The following is a 22176-nucleotide window of genomic DNA, read 5'->3' on the forward strand; positions in this document are numbered from 1 at the left end:
TCCTTGTCTGCCTGGCGCGGCGCCCAGGGGGGCGGAGCCTACACTCACGCCGATTTTGTAAGTGGGAGGGGGCGGGTACTATTTAAATTAGTTTTTTTCCTGCCGGCAACGCTGCGCGTGCACGTTGGAGCGTTCGCGCATGCTCAGTGTGAAAAAAACATTGGCACTCGGCCATTTTTGTAGTTCTTTGTAGCTGTTTAATTTTTTTAATAAAAGCACATTGCCATCAGCACTTGCAGCCTTCTCACTCCCCCCCCCCCCCCCCCCCCCCCCCCCGCGGGAAGAACGGGCGCCTCCTCTCTCCTCCCCCCCCCCCCCCCCCCCCCCCGCGGGAAGAACGGGCGCCTCCTCTCTCCTTCCCCCCCCCCCCCCCCCCCCGCGGGAAGAATGTGCGCCTCCTACCCTCTTCTCCCCCCCCCCCCCCCCCCCCCCCCACCCGCGGGAAGAACGGGCGCCTTCCCCTCCCCCGCCCGCGGGAAAGAACGGGCGCCTCCCCTCCCCCCCCCCCCCCCCCCACCCCGCGGGAAGAATGGACACCTCCCCGCGGGAAAGAACGGGCGCCTCTCCCCTCCCCCCCCCCCCCCGGCGGGAAAGAACGGGCGCCTCCTCTCCCCTTCTCCCTCCCCCCCCTGCGGGAAGAACGGGCGCCTCAGGCTGACTGCAGCATTCTCCGTGCCTGAAGCACTTTCACACAGGTAGGAAGATGGTTTATTTAATCTTTTCTTTGCTTATAAATGTTTATTCAGGTTGGATTTATTTGTATAATATTTGTAGAAGTATAAATAATGATTTATTGTAGAATTTAATGAGTTCCCTCCCCCCCCCCCCCCACCTCGTTCTGGACGCCTAATTTGTAACCTGCGCCTGATTTTTTAATGTGTAGAACAGGTTTTTTCAGTTCTACAAAAATCTTCACTTGCTCCATTCTAACTTAGTTTGGAGTACGTTTTCACTGTGGAAACTTTGAAATCAGGCGCCAGTGGCCGGACACGCCCCCTTTTGAGGAAAAAATTCTGTTCCAAAGTAGAACTGTTCTACCTGACGAGAACTGCAGAAAAAAAAAAATGTGGAGAATTGCGATTTCTAAGATAGTCCGTTCTCCACCAGTTGCTCCTAAAAATCAGGTGCAAATCATGTGGAAACTTGGGCCCATTATGTTATTGAAAATGACTGCTTCAGAATGTTCAGTTTTTATAAAATGTTCAAGGTCTGAAGCTCCTTTTTATGATGGAGACTGTTAATCATTCCTGGAAATGTATTACACACAACCTTTGTTCACCTGATGGTAGAGAAATTGCTATTCAGATAATTTGTTATTTAAGGAGGAATGGGATTCTACTTGTAATTAATTATTAGTTGCCAATTTCCTGTAGTGCTGCTGACAATGGGGGTGTCATCATCCAAATGTGATGGGGAAAAGTGTTACAGGAATTAATTGTGACCATTGCAGGAAGTCTCTGAATCTAAACTAGGACTGCATGGGAGAATCAAGTCATATTTTTGGAGTTTTTTGATGAAGGAAGCAGAATTTCACAGATAAGAGAATCGCGACTGCTTGAATAGTGATATTCTGAGCGTACTCAGAATTGTTCCTATTCTGATCACATCCACTGCAGGTTTTAGCCATTAACTTTTATTTTCTGGTGACTGCTCAGCGACTTACTGCTTTCTATGCTTAAATATTGATTTGTAAACTTACTACTTAGATACATATTATTCTGAATTACTCTGAAAAGCAAATGCGTTGGCTAGAAAAAACTATTAATCCTATTTTAAAATCAGTGGAGTAGATAATGGCTTTCAGTATTCAAAGGGCTACTTTTGAAGAAATTGTTAATTGATTACACAAGATGTGCATCACAGAACTGCAGAGGGCAAAAAACTCAATTTATCAGGTCAATGAGGGTTATAATTTTTTAGCTGCAACAACTTCTGCAAGTCCTCACTCTCAACAGTTTAGCTGCCACAGTCCCAACAGTTTTACTGATGAGGGCGACCAACTTTACACTGAAGACATGGCCTCCAGTAGTGGAGCAATAAAAATTGGGGATGTACAAGAGGCCAGAATTTGAGGTGTGCAGAGATCTCTGTTTATCGGGCTGGAGGAGATTAGAGAAATGAGGGGTGAGGCCATGGAGGAATTTGAAAACCGCAATGATATTTAAAATTGAGGCATTGCCGGTCAGGGAACCAATGTCGGTCAGCAAGCACGGGTAATGGGACAACGAGACTTGGTGTGACTTAGGATACAGGTAGCAGAGTTTTGGATGGCAACATGCTTAGCCTTTCCCCATTACCCCTCCACTGGAGGAGGATTTTCACCGCCTGAGACACATTTGCTGATAGAAAATTGGACAAGTCAACTCTTTGTGGCATACTCTGGTATTCTGATACATGAACCAATGTGGTCTGCAGTACTACATGGCATCGGCTTAACTTATTTTTTAAACGTTTTTATTTTATTAGAGTGTACAGTACCAATATTTTTATTTATATTTGATCTCGGGATTCGGAGACACTGGCCAAGCTGCATTTATTGCCCATTTCTACCTATCCTGAGAAAGAGTGATGGGTCTAATCGTTAAACTGCTGCAATCCTTGTGCTTCCATGATGGTAGGAAATGTCAGAATTTTGACCCAGCGACAATGAAGAAATGCCATCCAACAGATGGAATGTAGCTGCTTTTGTCCATTTCAATGGTAAAGGTTGCAAGACTAGGATGCGCTATTAAGATAAGCTTGGTGAGTTGCTACAATGCATCCTGTAGATAATATACATTGCAGCTATTGTGAGCGGATTGGATTTTGTGTCTTATGGCAGAGGCATAGATTAATCAGACTGCTCTGTCCTGGACGGTGTCAAATTTATTGTGTTGTGGCTTCTCCTGTCCAGATGGTAAATTTTCCATTGCACTTCTGACTTGTGCCTCGTCGATGTTGAAAGACTTTAGGCATCAGGAAGTGAGCTCCTTGATGCAACATAGCCAATCTCTGCCCTGCTCTTGGAGCCATGCTGTTGATGTGGCTGGTCACTGGTGACCCTAAAGACTTTGACGACAGAAGATTCTGCAGGCATGGTGCTGTTCAATATTAAGGGAAGGTGGTTGAACTTTTTTTTTATGTTACCTGCCACTTCTCAGCTCAAGCCTGGAAGTTATCCAAGTCCTGCTGTAGGCTGGCATTGACTGCTTTATTGCCCGGGGAGTTGTGGGTGAGCTGAACACTGGAATGGTCACAAATAGCCGAACTACTAACCTTAAGACTGAGGGCAGGTTATTGATGAAGCAGCTGAGAATGATTGGACTGAGGACCTGCTGCATTGAGGTCCTGGTGGTGGATGATAACCATTGTTATCGTACTGTGTGCCAAGTATGACTCCAGCCACTGGAGGGTTTCTCTTTGGATCTTATTGATATCAGTTTTGCCAGGGCATGCTAAACGCCAGAAGTAGCTTGACTTTCCATAGCTGCTCTACTGACTATTGTAGGTATTATATGCTGGAGTATATCTGTAGTTGTTGTAGTTATACTCATCAGCAAGCACTGTCCTTGTTTTACTGATTAGAATTCTGGAGCAGGTAAGCCCATACAATGAATTAACCTTCAAGTGTTCATTTGGGAAAAATACTCTTCTAAATTCTTTTTTGAATATTTATTGTGCTCTGCTGCTGTTTCGCATTTTGTACTAATGAGCTCTTCTGTCTTGCATAGGTATACTATTACAATGCTCGGACACGAGAGTCTGCTTGGTCAAAGCCAGAGGGGGTAAAGATCATACAACAATCGGAACTGACACCAGTGATGGCCCCACAAGTGATCACTACGACGTCAACACCTATAGGTAGCACGGCATCCCCGTCAGTCTCGACACCAGCTTCATCTGTTCAATCCACAGCACCAGCCTCTTCCAGTGCACCTGCATCAGTTGTAACGGTCTCAGCAGCAGGTCCAGGTGAGCAATCCAGCAACACACAGCATACAGAAATGATGCCAGCAAAAAGATCCCAGACGTTGTTAAATTTATCAGTGCTTTAGACTGTTCATTACACACGTTTCTTCCAGTCAGTGCATCTGTTTGATCCCACAGTCTCCTTTTTAAATCGAATTGGTATATTTACTAGAAGAAATGTTCACTTAATATTCTGAAGCTTTGGTGAATTTTATATTGAGCAAATGTGAATGTTTGATTTAGAAGATCCATCTTGAATACAAATGAGAAAAAAGTATCTTGCATTCTACTATAGAGAGCTTCTTACATGGTCAGTGATCACATGATTAGAGTAGAAGAGCAGGGGAGTATCCTGGCTAATATTTATCCCTCAACCAACATGACTAAACCAGATTATCTGGTGGTCATCATTTGAGGGATTTGCTGTGTGCAGATTGGTTACCGCATTACCTACATTACAACAGTGACTACAGTTTAAAAAGTATTTCATTGGTTGTAAAGTGTTTTGGGACGTTCTGAGGTTGTGAAAGGTGCGATATAAATGCACGTTTTCTGTAGTTAAATTTACCTACCTTGATGCCAGTTCAATTATTCACATCCATGGAACTTCCATTGTTGACCATATTAATTTTTGCAAATATTTGTGTGTGTGTGTGTGTGTGTGTGTGTGTAAAACTACCAGTTGATCTCCTGAGGCATTGCACATGGAGAGTGAAGTATTCAGACAAAGCTAGGGTTAGAGGGCGGGAATAACTGGACCATGGTGTGCAGGGAAAGGTCAGTCCCTGTTTTGAAGTTGTTTTCTGTCCTTGGTTTTATATTTCCATTTAAAAATCCTGTGTCCACATCTGTAATGGATGTTACCTAATGAAGCTTGTCCTGCTGTAATCACCCCCTCGCACTAGTGCTGAAGCTGCAGCACCTTTTCTGATGGGACCGCAAGACAACATTATACAGGCAGTTTCCATCATAAATATGGACACAGGAATTTACAATGACAAGTTGGCAGGAAATGCATGCAGTTATCAGATTTTGTTAATAGATTACAAGTTTATATGCCAAGAGTGTACCCGTATAAAATGTGGTAATGGGAAAGGATGGAAGAATGTTAACATGGAGTCTGTCAGAAATGTGCTAGCAGATAGTCCAGTGGTGCTGAGAGGAAGTGCATGTGCACACAAGATTTATTTTTCCGAAGGAAATTGGAAGGAAAATTATTAGCACCACCAGAAGCTCTTGGTGAAATTTCACACTTTTGGATTTCTTTCTTATAGCATTTGACAACTGAGGAACAATTTTATGGGTGTCAAATGATGGCATCCTCTACCCAAAGTAGCTGTTCTTTACATTTAATCCCAGAAAATGAGCATTTGTGGGCTATTTAACCATGAAGGCATCATGCCTGAGCCTATTCCCTTTCCTACTTTTTAATGGCTCTCAGTGGATCAAGATCAGGAGTAGGAGCTTTGGTTCATGTTTTTTTTAAGCTCACTTCCTTCTCCAGCCAGTGACATAGGACTCAATTTTCCCCAAAGCATTTTTTTGGCATACTTGAAGAGTCGCACTCGATTTTTGCAGTATCAAGTACGGCAAAAAAAAAAATTCCAAGTTTCCCTGTTGGATTTCTTCATTTTGGCCTGGCGTAACCCGACCTTTCGTTTTGGCGGGAGAGCCTTGATCTGGGCCAAAAAGATCGGGCTGCCATGGTAACCACGGACACAATGCGAGCTGAGGCTTTAAAGTGAAGCATACAGCCAGCTCCCAACACATTAAAAGAATTGAAAAACATATTACAGCAACTTACCTCCAACCCTGCCGGAAGGGCTTGCAGGTCCGGTCCTATTCTCGGTCCCCACCGGTTCGATTCTCCGATCTCTCTCTCTCTCTCTCTCTCTCTCTCTCTCTCTCTCTCTCTCTCTCCATGGCCGAAAGGCTTGCTGGTGCTCTCCCGCCCCTAGCCCTGGCTGAGTGGTCTCCTGGTCTGCTCCCTAGCCCAGGCCCAAGGGTTTGCCGGTGCACTCTGCTGCCCTTAGCCCTGGCTGAGTGGTCTCCCGGTCTACTCCCTAGCCCAGGCCGACTGGCCTCCCGGTGCGCTCCCCCGCCACTAGCCCAGGCCGACTGGCCTCCCAGTCCGCTCCCATGCCCCATCCCAGGCCGAATGGTCTTCTCTTTCCCCACCTGCCTCCACCTCTCTCGCCCCCTCTCTCTTGCCTCCACTGCTGCTGCTATCCGGACATCTGCTGCACTTACCTGCGCCGATTTCCTTACCTGCGCCGGTTTCTTTAACTCTCTAGAAGGTTTTTCTGCAGAGGCCACATACGCTGGCCTAAGCAGAACTGGAGTAACTCTCAGCTGGCCAAACTTCCCGAAATGACCAGAATTGGCTCAGGTGGCTGGTTACGCCCACTTTGTCTGAAAAAAAGTCGTAACTAACTTGAGTTATACTGGTGCAAATTGATTGGGGAATCTCTGATTTTTCAACTTGGACCAAAAAGAGCAGCCTGCTCCAAAAAAACAGCGCAAATCACTGGGGAAAATTGAGCCCATTCAGACCAATTGTAGCAACTCATCTATGACCCTGACTGGGATTAGCTAACTCGGCTGATATCTGAGATCAAGCTTGAATACCTCCTGATCTTTATAACTTAATTCTACTCACTAGGTCAGTAGGAGACCTTTATTACTTGACTCCTAGATGCTTGAATTTAGAACATTTCAAAACCTTTGGTACTCTAACCCCAGTTATTTTCCTGGTGTATAAAACTGCGCAATATGTTCCTAGAAGAGTATGAAATTTAAAGAATCCAGTTTGTGAAGTTTTTTTTTAGGCTTTTCGTTTTCATGAGTTTGTGCTTCGTTGTTGATGTTCCTTCGTCAGAACGAAGGGTCATCGACCTGAAACTTAAGCTCTTTTTCTCTCTCCACAGATACTGCCTCACCTGAGTATTTCCAGCATTTTCTGTTTTTATTTCAGATTACAGCAGCCGCAGTATTTTGCTTTTGTATTCATATTCTTCAACTACTTTGTTAATCGTCCTACAATTTCAGAGCCATGCAGTAGTGTTAAAGTTTTAGTTTTAGTTTTAGTTCCATGACTAGGGGCAGTAACTCACTGGAAGGAGAGGCACATCATCATTATAACCCGGTTTTAGCATTTACAACCCCTTCTCTCTTTCCCCCTCCCCCCGCTCCCCAATAAGAGTTATTCCCCAAGGTTTGATGTAATACTACAATATCAAAGGAAGTTAGTGTACCAGTGATGTGATGGCTGCAATAGAATCTCTTAGTTTTAGGAAACAAAACTTGAAAGTCATGCCTACTGAACTGGTTTGCCCATAGATGCTTGCCATTGTTAGTAAAAATGCTGTATGAAGTATATATCTATGTAAGGAAAAGTGAAGGCTTTCATTGCCTGTTTAGTCTGATATATTTTTCCAACAGCTACTTTTGTTTCATTTGAAATGGTACAGATCATATGCGATTAGGCACACCAACTTACTCGGCGTTAAAAGGGTTTGGAAAAAGTATGAGGAGTGTGTCAAGTGACGGTGCCAGCTTTACTTTCCCACTGGTATCTGCAGCTCCCGATCAGCATCCACCTGCTGCCTCAGTGGCTACTCCAACACCCGTCTCCGTAGCCGTGACTACCAGCGCGGCACAGCAGCCGGTACCGCAGCCTATGCAGCAGACCATGCCCCCGCCTGTACCGCAGCCTGTGCCGCAGCCAACCACCGCAATACCAGCCTTTCCACCAGTGATGGTGCCACCATTCCGTGTGCCATTGCCCGGCATGCCAATTCCACTTCCAGGTAAGATACCATTTCTCTAACCGTAATGTTTTTAGTGTCCATTTGTTCATTTTCTTTTGCGGCCACCTATGTATTTTTTTAATATCTGCTCCTTGAAACTTGGATTGTGTGTGCTCCCTTTGGGTTGTAATTGCTGTGCATGTTCTGGCATTCTGCAGTAACAGTTCAAAAAAACGTTCCCTTTTTCACTTCAAATATTTCAGATCTAAGAGTCATGCATATTTAACTGCATCCATATATATGAAGAATATTTGTTCATATGCCTTCCCTGGTTAAGTCAGTGATTCTGGATTGTACAACTAATAGAGGCACTTTACATTGACATAAAGCAGGGGAGCTCCATTCCCCCCCTTCCCCCCCCCCCCCAGTGTCAGAAATCTGAAATCCCGAGAACAGAGGTCAAGGGCATAGAAAACGCACACACCTGCCTATTTTCTGCCCAATGGAGAACTACGACATGTTGATATGCTGAAAAAGGGGAGAGTGGTGCTTGAATGTCAACATTCTTTTACAAGGCTGCTGTCCAACATAAACTTTAAAATGCCTTAGTATTGGGATGAGCCAGTACCTTCTCGTATTGGTACTAATGGATTGCAAGTTGAGAACATTCTGGATGGAATTTATTGTTTCGCCCCTTACTGCTGTTTTCAGGTGCTATGGTGGTATTGCCACCATGACTACCGTAGCTATGGCAGGTAATTTTTTCCATGCAGTGCCTGAAAGCACACTTGACAACACATGGTAACTTTTCCTTTAAATATTCACACTCGATTATATGACTCTTTTGTGGAAGAAGCAATAAGTGAGCACAAAGCAAATCACGTATGTCTAGTAGTTTATTTCCCTAGGGACATTTTCAAAATGACCTGTTGATTCTGGGCAGAGACGAGAGGCACTTTGTACAAAATGACCAGTGCTTAAAAGTGTCCTCAGAGCTTACATCATGTCATCCCCAGTTTAAAAAAAAATTCAAATAAACTTAGAGAAATAAAGTCTTCTGGTTAAAACACTTTCCCATTCTATAAGGAAACGTAACTATCAAATATTTTATTTGAATTTTGTGCAGGAATTGTCAGCGTAGACATGCTTGAGTCAGGTCTCCTTTGCTGCTTGGTCGTTGCTGTTGCATTTCTTACAGAGCCACTCATTGCTGCCTGCTCTCTAAAGAAGAGGTCAGCCGATGAATTCAGACTGGCCTAAATGCCACTCTGGTAAAGTGGAACCCCGGAAACTACGCTGGGGTTATCCCAATTGATGATGTGATTTCTTTGAATTCTGTGACTTTGAGCAGCTCTCATTCTACTCTGAAGTTACATCCTTCACTGTCTCCTCTGAAATTACTCCAGGATTGAAGAGAGTTCTCTGTTCGTGAAATTGTCAGTGACCCAGTGGTAAGAGAGACCTGGCTTCAGGATGTCCATGTGAGCAGTTTCTGCAAATTGGTAAAAAAAAAATTAAATTATGAGTCTATTGCTTTTCTATATAGAATGGGCAAGTACCTTGAACAAAAAGTACTTGCCTAATCATCCAAACACTTGTGTAAGTGAAGTGCAGAATGCTAAACAGTACAACATCCAGTTCATTCAACTCACTATCCAGATTCACTTGGTTATTGGAATATTTTTCGGATGCCAAGTAGGCAGTTTCTTTGTTGCGTATTCTCTTTTTTTTAAGCCTCCTGCTTATGCATGTTCCTTTAGGATTCCTGAGTAATAAATGCACACCGTGTTAAACATCATTCATTGAACAGTTGGTCCCTGGAATAGAGTTACAAGACTCGGCAATGAGAAAATGTGGATTTTGTTTAGGTGGTGTTCGGGGACAGCTGTTCAGCATCTTGAGTATTGCCTCCTTTAGATTCCCAACAGGAAATTATATTTGCTTCAACTCCGCGTTGATTTTATCAACTGAGTTTTATATATTTTTTTCATTTCTTGGTTATTGTACTTCTAAAGGTGCATTAATTTTACCAAGAATCATCTTGGGTTTAGCTGATTGAAATTTCAACTGGGATCTCAGTAATAGACTAATAGAATTACTAACTCACTTGAGAGGTTCGATGGCTGAGAATTCTGACTAAAATAAATAAAATGTTTTATTTGAGATTTAGTGTAGACTTTTGGATGAAGCGGCATGTGGTGTAAATTGTGACGGGTAGTAGTTGCATATAAACTAGTGGAATGAAATGTTTGATCAATCTTGAGGCAGACAGTATTCAAACATAAGATACGCATTTGGATAAATCGGGGACTGATTTTGTAGCATGCAACGGCTAGAGTTCGGTTGGCTGTGAATAGTCTATTCTCTGTGTAAAACACAAATTCTGCAGAGTGATGTAACTTGGGTGATTTAGAAAATGGCGTTAACCTGCCTTTTCTTGGTTGATGTCGGGTACATGTCGTGGCGTGGAGGCAGTGAAAGGCTGAGCCCATGGTCAGATCAGCCATTATCTTTTTGAATGGTGGAGCAGGCTCGAGGGGCTAGATGGCCTACTCCTGTTCTTAATTCTTATGTTCTTATGTAGAGTGGCACTAATGGTGCTGGTGGGACCAGACTACTTACTTACTTTTGAAGAATGTCTTTGGTATCTCCTTCAATTCCCGTTTCTGGTCAGCAATGTTCGTGCCATGAAACCTAAAGAGATTTGGCTAGAAGTAGTGAAGCTGGAATAAAATTTAATATTGACACATGTCAAACATTACATCTTAAGTGAAAATTTTGCATCACAAGTCAACAATGATTTGAATAGACTCCGCATAGGGAAAGCTTGGATCGGGAACTGTAAATAGTACACTTTCTGATTCCAGATAATATGACGAAGCAATCCAGCACCTTTATAGAATTGAGTTTGGAAAGGTTATTCTAATTGGATCGATTTAATTCTGGCTGTGTGTTCTTCCTTCCCCTCTCTGCTACTATTCTCTCCTGCCTGGTTATCTTTTTTATGTCTTTACCCCAGCTGATTTCGATTTGCCTGGCATCTTTTCCATCCTGGCTGTTTCTCTCCCTTGTCCTCCCTTCTACATGGCTTTTTACCTCTACCGACCCCATCACAATCTTTCTTCCCCCACCCCAACAGTTCTTCTATTTTTTCCTCCCGCCCCCCCCCCGCTCTAGTTTTGTAGCCAGTTGCTGTACTCAAATGGCTACTGCAGTTAACCCAGCATAGCCCTGAAATCAAACCCAGTGACTTGAAAAATCGACAGCTTAATACTTCATCATGTGGTACATTTACCCCATGTAAGGCTTTGGGGTAAGCTGTTTGAGGGGAATCTTCACTTCAACACTGATACTGAAAATCTCTCCAGATGTGGGTTTTATACAAAGCATGTCTTCAGCCTCTGTGTAGTGTGTTTGAAAATTCTGTGTCAAATTAGATTCCCCTTACTTTGATTTGTACCATCTGTCTACAGGCAAAAGTAGACTTGTGTGGTTACTGGGCTGTGGAGTTCTTTCAGTAAACTGACACCATTGAATTCAAAAGGGTTTGAGGCTTCTAAATTATACCTGGAGAGCGTTGCCCCGGAAAGGCTCCAGATTTCTGCTAAAAGGGCTCTTGAGGCATTTTTTAGATTCCTACTGTGGCAGTAGTGACAGTAGTTTGCTTTTTCTGCCTCGGTATAAATGATGGGCTTTGTACATTTCCAGTCCCTGCAACCCACTTTCTGTGGATCCTGAGAAAGCAATTCAGAGGCACGGAAAACAAGTATTTCCTTTTATTGGCCCTGCAGTGTAGTCCAATGGCACACTGGTGCAGTTTATAAAAAAAAAACAAGAGTAAGCGGGGCTTCAAACGTTGCTGGGTTCAGTTTGAGCGCTGCTCGCCCAGAGCCAGAAAATTTCTGCAAAATTGCCATAAATGTGACAATAATAAAATTAAATACTTGCTTATGTGGCTCATTCAGCAGTGCTTTTGTTGAAGGCACAGCGTTTCTGTTCTGCCAACACCAAAAACAGATTAACTGGCAAATTTCTCCAGTTGCTGCCGTCTCAACTGCTGCTCTTCCTCTCTTGCCGGCTGTACCAATAGCGCTCACGATTCATTACAGTTAGGCTTGCCCACAGAATTTCTAGGGGTTTTTGCACTGCGAATTGCGGTGATTGGAGAGACGAAACAGCACGGTGCCCTCTATAGGGGATCTGGAACCTGTGTAAACAGGACAAGCAATGATGTGTCTCCTCAACCAATCAGATTGAAGAATCATTATTGAGACGCACAGAATATAAACCAGGATGTGGAAGTTTGACTATTTAATTCACTGAGAAATCATGTACAGAAAGTGAAATAAAGAGGGAAAGAAAAGATGGGATTAAGAGAGACAAAGAAAAAGTGTGAATATTTTAGAATTTCAAACAGTAATTAAAATCTGAAAGAATGAAACTCCACACTTTTAAATGTTCAGTTCTAGAAAGGTTGTTTGACAGTAATTAAAACTTACCATGCTATTAAAAATTCTCGCACTTAAATGGACAAGCTCTAACTTTTGCTGGTGTTTAATAGTTTCCTAGTGGGTTAGTACCACACCTTCATTCCTTTGCATGTGTTTCAATGGTAAGTCTTTCGACGAAGCTTCTGGAGGAGCAGGGCAACCCGGACAGCAATTGCCGTGTTTAATTGCGCATGTGCGGATGCCGGAAGTTGCTGTTCAATTTTCTCTAACTCTGAGTGTTGGTAGCCTCACGTTTTTGTTACCGCAAAATTTGGACCATCAATGTTTTTGGTGAGGGCAATGACGGAGTGGCGCAAAAGTTCTGGGAAAATGTGGAGTGGCATAACTAATGGCATAAGTCACAAAGTCCATAATTTACCCTCTCTTTTGTGCTGTTCAGGGGTCCCTACCCTGTAGATGTGCCATTACAATGGTGCGTCCCCAGGAGAATCTGGGACATACATTCGAAAAGGCTTGTTTTTAAACGCTGACACTGAGAGTAAATTCTTAAGAATTTAGATTTTTTTTTTCAAAAACAGTGATGTGCTCTGATAGCAACAGTGCTACATTTGGCCTCCGAACCCTTAGGATAGTGAGCGTGAACATTCGTTGGCAATTTAACCCTGATTTGCATCCAGCAACTGCCAAAGGAATGTGCAGGTGTGTTGAGATCTGATGAGACGATTGGACTCGACTTTAATGTTCGATAGTTTGCCAGTGTACTCTGCTCAGCTCGCGCATGCACAAACTGCTACTCTGGTAAGGTACCAGAGGGCTGCAGCACATCAGACTGTACCCCAACAGGAGTCGATCCCATTTAAGAGAAAATTGGGAGGGAGACATGCAGTTATTGGCTCTTGTGCAAAATTCTTCAACTAAAAGAACTGAAAATAAATCGTCAGCATCAAAATAAATTATTGTTTTGCTTTAGTGAGGTATAAAAACGTCTTTACTAATACTCCGTAATGAAGTGGTCACCTACTTCATTTATTTGACAGCGTGTAAAAATGACAACCTGAAACCCTGAGCAGAAAGCAAAACCTGTTTCAACGAGGTGATTTGTCACTAACAAACCAGCAGATGGCAATCTCACACACTATATCTACCTGATGGAACATAGCAGCTAACATAAGTGAATCCAAAAGTCTTGTGTCGGCTATAAATGGTAAATAGGTAGAAAGAGGAGAGGTGGGGCTGATTAGGGACCGAAATAGAGACCTATGCATAGAGGCAGAAGGCATGGCTGAAGTACGAAATGAGTACTTTGCATCTGTCTTCACCAAAGATGATTCTGCCAAAGTCATAGCGAAAGAGGAGGTTGTTGAGATATTGGGCCCAAATTTCCCCAGGAGTTGCTCCGTTTTTTTTGAGCAACTCTTTTTTTTTGGAGTAACTTACAAATCGCAATTCTCCCCATTTAATCTGCTCCAGTGTAAGTAAGTTAGTTAGGTTTTTTTTTCAAAAGGGGGCGTTACCAGGCACTCGCGCCTGTTTTGGCCATTTAAGCAAGTTTAGCCAACTAAAAGTTACACCAAACTAACTTAGTTAGGCCAAGGTATGAGGCCACTTGTGTCTGCTCTGAAAAACCATGCGGTGAAATAAGAAATCAGTTCAGGTAGCCAGAGATGGGGGGCAGTGGGGGGAAGGAGTGAGAGGATTCTGAAATGCACCAATCACCTTCACAACATCATCTTCACAACATCATCAATAATAAATGAAAAATAAATCAATTACTAAAAAATAAAAAGTCCTACTTCGCTGACTGCAGTGCACCGGCAAGCTCTTCGGCCAGGGCTAGAGGCAGGAGGCCTGCCCCTGCTCCCTGGGCTGCTCCTGCTCCTGCTCCCACCGGGCTCCTCCAGCTCCTGCTCCTGCTCCCCCTGGGCTCCTCCAGCTCCAGCTCCTGCTCCCCCGGGCTGCTCCAGCTCCAGCTCCTGCTCCCCCAGGCTGCTCCAGCTCCTGCTATCCCAGGCTGCTCCAGCTCCAGCTCCTGCTCCCCTGGGCTCCTCCAGCTCCAGCTCCAGCTCCTGCTCCTCCAGCTCCAGCTCCTGCTCCCCCGGGCTCCTCCAGCTCCAGCTCCTGCTCCCCTGGGCTTCTCCAGCTCCAGCTCCTGCTCCCCCGGGCTCCTCCAGCTCCAGCTCCTGCTCCCCCGGGCTCCTCCAGCTCCAGCTCCTGCTCCCCCGGGCTCCTCCAGCTCCAGCTCCTGCTCCCCTGGGCTCCTCCAGCTCCAGCTCCTGCTCCCCCGGGCTCCTCCAGCTCCTGCTCCCCCGGGCTCCTCCAGCTCCAGCTCCTGCTCCCCCGGGCTCCTCCAGCTCCAGCTCCTGCTCCCCTGGGCTCCTCCAGCTCCAGCTCCTGCTCCCCTGGGCTGCTCCAGCTCCAGCTCCAGCTCCTGCTCCTCCAGCTCCAGCTCCAGCTCCTGCTTCCCCGGGCTCCTCCGGCTCCACTCCTGCTCCCCCGGGCTCCTCCGGCTCCACTCCTGCTCCCCCGAGCTCCTCCGGCTCCACTCCTGCTCCCCCGGGCTCCTCCAGCTCTAGCTCCTGCTCAACCGGGCTCCTCCAGCTCCTGCTCCTGCTCCCCCCAGGCTCCTCCAGCTCCTGCTCCTGCTCCCCTGGGCTGCTCCAGCTCCAGCTCCTGCTCCCCTGGGCTGCTCCAGCTCCAGCTCCTGCTCACCCGGGCTCCTCCAGCTCCAGCTCCTGCTCCTCCAGCTCCAGCTCCTGCTCCCCCGGGCTCCTCCAGCTCCAGCTCCTGCTCCCCCGGGCTCCTCCAGCTCCAGCTCCTGCTCAACCAGGCTCCTCCAGCTCCAACTCCTGCTCCTGCTCCCCCCGGGCTCCTCCAGCTCCTGCTCCTGCTACCCTGGGCTGCTCCAGCTCCAGCTCCTGCTCCCCTGGGCTGCTCCAGCTCCAGCTCCTGCTCCTGCTCCCCCCCGGGCTCCTCCAGCTCCTGCTCCTGCTACCCTGGGCTGCTCCAGCTCCAGCTCCTGCTCCCCTGGGCTGCTCCAGCTCCAGCTCCAGCTCCTGCTCACCCGGGCTCCTCCAGCTCCAGCTCCTGCTCAACCGGGCTCCTCCAGCTCCAGCTCCTGCTCCTGCTCCCCCCCGGGCTCCTCCAGCTCCAGCTCCTGCTCCCCCGGGCTGCTCCAGCTCCTGCTCCCCCGGGCTCCTCCAGCTCCAGCTCCTGCTCCCCCAGGCTCTTCCAGCTCCAGCTCCTGCTCCCCCGGGCTCCTCCAGCTCCAGCTCCAGCTCCTGCTCCCCCGGGCTCCTCCAGCTCCAGATCCTGCTCCCCGGGGCTCCTCCAGCTCCTGCTCCCCCGGGCTGTTTCCTCAGGCTCCTCCAGCTCCAGCTCTGTTCCTGCTCCTCCCGGGCTCCTCCAGTTCCAGCTCCTGCTCCTGCTCCCTCCGGACTCCTCCAGCTCCAGCTCCAGCTCCTGATCCTTCTCCCCTAGGGCTCCTCCAGCTTCCTGCTCCTGCTCCCCCCGGGCTCCTCCAGCTCCTGATCCTGCTTCCCCCCCGGGCTCCTCCAGCTCCAGCTCCTGATCCTGCTCCCCCCGGGCTGCTCCAGCTCCAGTTCCTGCTCCCCCCGGACTCCTCCAGCTCCAGCTCCTTCTCCTGCTCCCCCCGGGCTCCTCCAGCTCCAGCTCCTGATCCTGCTCCACCTGGGCTCCTCCAGCTCCTGCTCACCCAGGCTCCTCCAGCTCCTGCTCCTGCTCCCCCGGGCTCCTCCAGCTCCAGCTCCTGCTCCCCCGGGCTCCTCCAGCTCCTGCTCCTGCTCCCCCGGGCTCCTCCAGCTCCTGCTCCCCCGGGCTCCTCCAGCTCCAGCTCCTGCTCCCCCAGGCTGCTCCAGCTCCTGCTCCCCCGGGCTCTTCCAGCTCCAGCTCCTGCTCCCCTGGGCTCCTCAAGCTCCAGCTCCTGCTCCCCCGGCCAGGTCTAAGTGAGCGCGGGAAGGCAGCGGCCGGCCTGTGCGGCAGGCCACTCGGCCCAGGATAGGGGCGGTGTGCTTCGGGCCCCTCCCACACAGCCTGCAGAGTGTCGCAGATATTCGGGTTGCGAGGAGCTACTGCCCATGCGCGCACACTCTAGCGTGCATGTGCAGAGGTCCCGGCAATGTTTTCAGCACCGGGACCTGGCTCCGCCCCCGAATCCAGTTGCCACACTGTGCCACCATCGAGGAGAGGCTAGGGAGCAGCTAAACTCGGCCTGTAGATTTTTGGCGCCCTTTTTGTTCCAGAAAAACGGCGCAGCTCTGGTGAGTGTGCCAGAGATCTGTACTGGCCAAATTTGGGTCCATTGGATGGGACAAAAATTGCTAAGGAGGTAGTACTGGAAAGGCTGGCTGTACTTAAAGTAGATAAGTCAACAGGACCGGATGGGATGCATCTTAGGATGCTGAGGGAAGTAAAGATGGAAATTGCGGAGGTACTGGCCATGAGCTTCCAATCCTCCTTGGATAAGAGGCTGATGTCAAAGACTGGAGAATTACCAATCTTCTACCTCGTTCAAAAAAGGGTGCAAGGATAAACCCAACAACCACAGGCGAGTCCATTTACCCTCGATAGTGGCAAAGCTTTTAGAAACTATAATCCAGGACAAAATTAAGTCACTTGGACAAGTGTGGATTAATTAAGGAAAGCCAGCACGGATTTGTTAAAGGCAAATAGTGTTTAACTAACTTGATTGAGTTTTTTGTTAAGGTAACAGAGGTTTAATGAGGGCAAGGCAGTTGATGTGGTATTCATGAACTTCCAAAAGGCATTTGATAAAGTGCCACAAATCGGCTTGCCAGCAAAGTTGAAGCCCATGGAATAAAAGGGACCATGGCAGCATGTTTATAAAATTGGCTAAGTGACAGGAATAGTGAACGGTTGTTTATCGGACTGGAGGAAGGTACACAAATGATGTTCCCCAGGGGTTGGTACTAGGGTCACTGCTTTTCTTGATCTATATTAATGACTTCGACACAATTTCAAAATTTGCAGATGGCACAAAACTTGGAAGTTAAGTGAACAGTGAGGAAGATAGTGATAGATTTAAGAGGACATAGGCTGGTGAAATGGGTGGACACGTGGCAAATGAAATTTAACACACAAAAGTGTGAATTGATGCATTTTGGTAGGACGAATGAAGAGACAATATAAACTAAAGGGTACAATTTTAAAGTGGGTGCATGACCAGAGATATCTGTGCATAAATCATTGAAGGTGGCAGGGCAGGTTGAGAAAGTGATTGAAAAAAGCATATAGGATCCTGGGCTTCATAAATAGAGGCATAGAGTACGAAAGCAAGGAAGTTACGATGAACCTTTATAAAACACTGGATCAGCCTCAACTGGAATATTGTATCTAATTCTGGGCACCGCACTTTTGGATGGATGTGAAGGCCTTGGCAAGGGTGCAGAAAAGATTCCCAATAATGATTCCAGAGATGAGGGACTTCAGTTAAGTAGATAGACTGGAGAAGCTGGGGTTGTTCTCCTTGGAGCAGAGAAGGTTGAGAGGAGATTTGATGGATATGTTCAAAATCATGAAGGGTCTGGACAGAGTAGATAGAGAGATACTGTTCCCATTGGCAGAAAGGTAGAGAACCAGAGGACACAGATTTAAGGTAATTCGCAGAAGAACCAAAAGCGACATGAAGAAAATTGTTTTTCCGCAGCAAGTGGTTAGGATCTGGAATGCATTGCCTGAAAGGGTGGTGGAGGCAGATTCAATCCTGGCTTTCAAAAGGGAATTGGATAAGTATCTGAAAGAAAAACAATTTACAGGGCTACGGAGAAAGGGCGGGGGCGTGGGACTAGCAGAAGTGCTCTTGCAGAGAGCCGGCATGGGCTCGCCGAACCAAATGGCCTCCTTCTGTGCTGTAACTATTCTATGATTCTATTATATGTATGTACATTTTGCTGCTTTTCTGAAGGGTGCCACTGCCTGCGTTCGCTCCACCTTCACCTCTCAGGATGCTCAGCATTGCCTATAATGGCCTTAGGGGGCAGATTAGTACTCCTACAGGGACCAATCGAAATTCTTCCAGAGGAAAGTTTTAACTTCTGCATTTCATTTGAAAGCCAAAGCAGTTAAATGATCAGTTTTAATATCCTTGTTTTTTAATTTGTTCAACTGAATTCTTGAGTGCTGATGGCTTATGGGGAGTGGGGGGGATGGCCGGGGGATGGATGCTAGTTAGGAGTTATTAAACTCCATAATTTGGAGCAGCTAAATTAACATCCATTTAAAATGAAAGGGTTGCAGACTAATCTGGGAGGTTGATCTTCACTATTAATGTGCAGCTTTTTCACACTGAGGTGTGTACAGACCAGAGAGAGAATCTGAAGAAAGAGTACAAGTAGGAAAGCTCGTGGTGTTTTAACATTTGAATGTATAATTGTGTATTCGGAGTTAGTGTAGCTGTTATTATGATTGCTGATGTTTGAGTAGTTTTATTTATTTTCTACATCACAATGCATGAGCTGAAAACTTACCAAAAATAAAACGGTCAATCTAGGGAGGTAGGAATTGCCCCTTGACCTGCTGCCAGTTTTGGGGTTAAGGTAAATGGTTCCATTGCATTCCCTGAGGCCTATTCTAAATTACGTGGTGAATAAACACAATTCAAATTGAAGTTAATTCAGATTTGTGTTTTCTGCAACAGCATTCCCCATCCTAATGAGCAAAAATTCACTTTCCCCCAGTAGTTATTTTAAAAGAATCAAGTTATCACTTCTATTAAGATATGGAGAATGTTAAGCATTTCTCTGAAGTTGTGCAGTTGTACTAATCTGCATTTAAACTTTTCTAGTAGATTCCCCAATGGTTTAGCTCGTTAAGACAGTGATAGTTCAAAGCCATACTCTGCAGGATAGTCCCATGTGCGATCTGTGCTGTGTTAGCTGATATTATCAGCTACGGTAATGGAAGGGTGCTGCAATTGGTCTCCCCTCCTGGAGTTAAGAAAGGGGAAAATTGGCTACTTTCCTGATTCCAGCTAGTGCCGGAAATTGGATATCATGGATGTCAGGTGAGATTGTGCAAATTTCAACTGCTTCCATTGAATGGTGTGATCACATTCACTGACCAAGCCACTTGGGCGAGACACACAAACACCCATTGAACTTTAGCCCAGCACAAACCAGTGACTTCAGGGAGATGGGCAAAGAAAAAACTGATTAGGATAGCATACACAATTCGTAAAGAGTGACGTAGTCAGCGTCTATCTTTTAAACTTCCCCAACTATGAGAAGAAAAGTAAATGTTGCCTTTAAATAAGCATTTTTTAGTGAGAGACTGATTTCTTAGTCCGTGAATATATTTAGCAAGATTTCAATCTGTCTCCTGCTGAGTTGAATTGGTATCAGTGGAGGATAAATTGATTCTAGCTTAGTTTAAAGCTGCATTATACTTTATGATGTTTTTAATTTGTTTTTATTGGTATTGCTTCTGAATATGTACATATATTCTTACTAAATTTAGGTGTGTGCACCTATTCATGTTCAATAATGCATACTTTCTGTACATTATCTGAAAGATTCAGTTATTAATTCCTGAGGATGTACCTATGTCAATTCTTGCAGGTTTACAAGTACAGTCTACTCCACTTACCTGTAAGTGCATACCTCAGTTAAGTGTCTCTTTTTTTGTTTCATTTTTTTAACGAGCCAAAATTTCCCCCTATTTCATAGGAAACATGTGGTGTTAATGTTTGTAATATTCACAGCAATTTTTACTTAAGTGTGTATCCCTTAAAGATGCATAAGATGTAGATAATTGGCCCCAATTTTAATTGATCTGTTACTCTGTTCAGTATAGTTCAGGCAATGCAAATGTCTTGCTGCTTTCCTAAATTGTTACTGTATGACATGCTATTTTTTAAAGTGCCATGATGTACACAATTTTATGTATTCCTTTTAAATGTATACCCAGGATAAGTGTGTACATACTATGGGAATGCAATGTACTACTAAAGCCTCTAGTGTGACACTACATTTATATTTCAGACAATGATAGATAAGTTAATGTGCACACATTCTTTTGCCTCTGCAATGTTGTACTGCATTTTCCCAACTATTGATCTAAGTGAGGAATTGGAACATGTTTTAACTATAATGCAGCTTTAAAATCATAATAGTAGCTGACGCCTATCTTTTCTCCAACACGCTTGCTTATCCATTCTTACAGGTGTAGCAATGATGCAAATAGTCAGCTGCCCGTATGTAAAGACAGTCACTACGGCCAAGAACGGTAATATTTTATCTTGGTCCTTTCTGTCTTATTAGTGGCATGATCTTTGAATGTTTTGACTTTATTTTAGCTATTCAATTACATACCCATCCCAAACTTCTTGCTTTATTTTAAGATAGGTACCATTATACAAATGTTCCATCAAAAAAAGAATCACTTTGGCGCCTTTATTCGCAGCAGCTTGGATAATGCCATGCTCTGCAATACCCAGTATTGCTAGGGGTGGGGGGAATTAACATGTAGCTTTCCAAGTGGTTTTACTTGTACAGGTATTGCATTTGTGTTCATTTGTTGCTGCTTGTGCAAAGTCTCCCTTCATCCACTTAGTTGTGCCATCTGTGTTGACCAGTGCTTGCGTGTGCAAAATCCATTTCCTCGTGTGTAGTAACTAGTTTGCCTGCATGCCTTTTAAGTGTTACCCTGTAACCTGACTCAACAACTTTGTTATGCAATTTCTTATAAATGTGTTGCTTTTTGCTTTGGTATTTTTGTTAATATAGTTTAAACAGCACAAGATGATTCCAATTTGAAAGAAAGGAAAACTCTGCCATTATTATAATTGTGGTTATATGGGGTGGGAGAATATTTCCAGCTCTGTTGTGTCTAACTGAGCAAAAGCTTTTGGTGTCAGAAGTTGGAGGTATCTCACCTGAGCTTCTGGATATCAGGGTGCAATTTTGCCGCCACCTTGTCCAGCCGTTTGCATCTCCAGTGAGCAAGAACTCCATTCCACTCCACTCTTTTTTTTATAATTCTGTATAGTGAGCAAAAATCTCCAGTCAAATGATTCCTGTAGTCTCGGCCTTCTCCTGTCTTTATGACCCAATTATTTTGATGGCTTCTAAGCCTTTTATTATGGAGGAACAGGTTGCTATTAATGTGCAAGAATTTTCTGAGCACAGCATTGAACAATCGCAAATCTGTGTCACATGTCCCAAAATCTATCTGTATTGTGTTGGACATTTTAGCACTTGCTGGCTTTAAAAGTCCATCAAAGCTGCAGACTTTGTTCTTTGAGTATCCAGAACATGTAATGATAGATTGTAATGATGCTGTTCATGAGCATGAAATACTAGGTAGTCCTAGTGAGCAATAGACGGTATGCGGGAACACTGAGATGAGGGAAAATTTGGTTTATCTTCTGAGTATAGGGCTAAGTGGTAGCAGCTTTAACACTTCAGTAGTGATCTACATAATGCTTTCAGATTAATTCTGATCGTTGGAAAAACGAAACAGAGTGAGAACTCATTATCTTTCACTAGGATTGAGAATTGACCTTTGCTTTCCCCAAGAGATGCAGTCGAATTTATTTGTGAGATAATGTCCTATCTAGCTTTCCAATTATTCCGTAATAATGGTTTCCTATTGTGTGTAATGTTCCTATTGTGTGTGTGTGTGTAATGTTCAGTTATCTTGTGTGGCTTAAGCATCTTTTGAATTGTGCTGCTGACTGTGCAGTGTTAGTTCATTTCCAGAATCCACATGTACGAAATGATAATCTGGAGGAAAGTGAAAATTATAAATGACACACAATAAAATACCATTAACTTTTGTCCTTTGAACAGCAAGCTAAATGCTATAAATGAAGCACCATACAGTACCTTGGAATTCTGATGCACCATTGCTTTTTTCTGTTAATGGGGAAAAAAAACTAACTAAAACCACAAATTAAAATTAAGGCAGAGGTCTCATTTTAATAAATGGTCATTTAAAATTTGATGGCAGTTCTTTTTTGAAGTTGTGTCGGGAGTGTCATGGTATGGTCCCAT

General features: G+C 45.1%; 1 protein-coding gene across 10 annotated transcripts in view; it reads left to right on the forward strand.

The window, feature by feature from the left end:
• The window catches only part of tcerg1b (transcription elongation regulator 1b (CA150)), a 119932-nt gene that overhangs the window by 41458 nt on the left and 56298 nt on the right, over nucleotides 1-22176 (forward strand). For 5 of the 10 annotated variants that reach the window (XM_070878604.1, XM_070878596.1, XM_070878597.1 and 2 more), the window contains exons 4-7: nucleotides 3711-3951; nucleotides 7419-7757; nucleotides 19741-19770; nucleotides 20345-20407. In XM_070878604.1, coding sequence (XP_070734705.1) covers nucleotides 3711-3951; nucleotides 7419-7757; nucleotides 19741-19770; nucleotides 20345-20407 — 673 coding nt within the window. The remainder of the gene's footprint in view (nucleotides 1-3710; nucleotides 3952-7418; nucleotides 7758-19740; nucleotides 19771-20344; nucleotides 20408-22176) is intronic. The other 5 variants (XM_070878598.1, XM_070878602.1, XM_070878601.1 and 2 more) reach the window with 3 other exon arrangements.

Source organism: Pristiophorus japonicus, chromosome 4 (genome assembly GCF_044704955.1).
Source record: "Pristiophorus japonicus isolate sPriJap1 chromosome 4, sPriJap1.hap1, whole genome shotgun sequence".
NCBI classification, from domain to species: Eukaryota; Metazoa; Chordata; class Chondrichthyes; family Pristiophoridae; genus Pristiophorus; species Pristiophorus japonicus.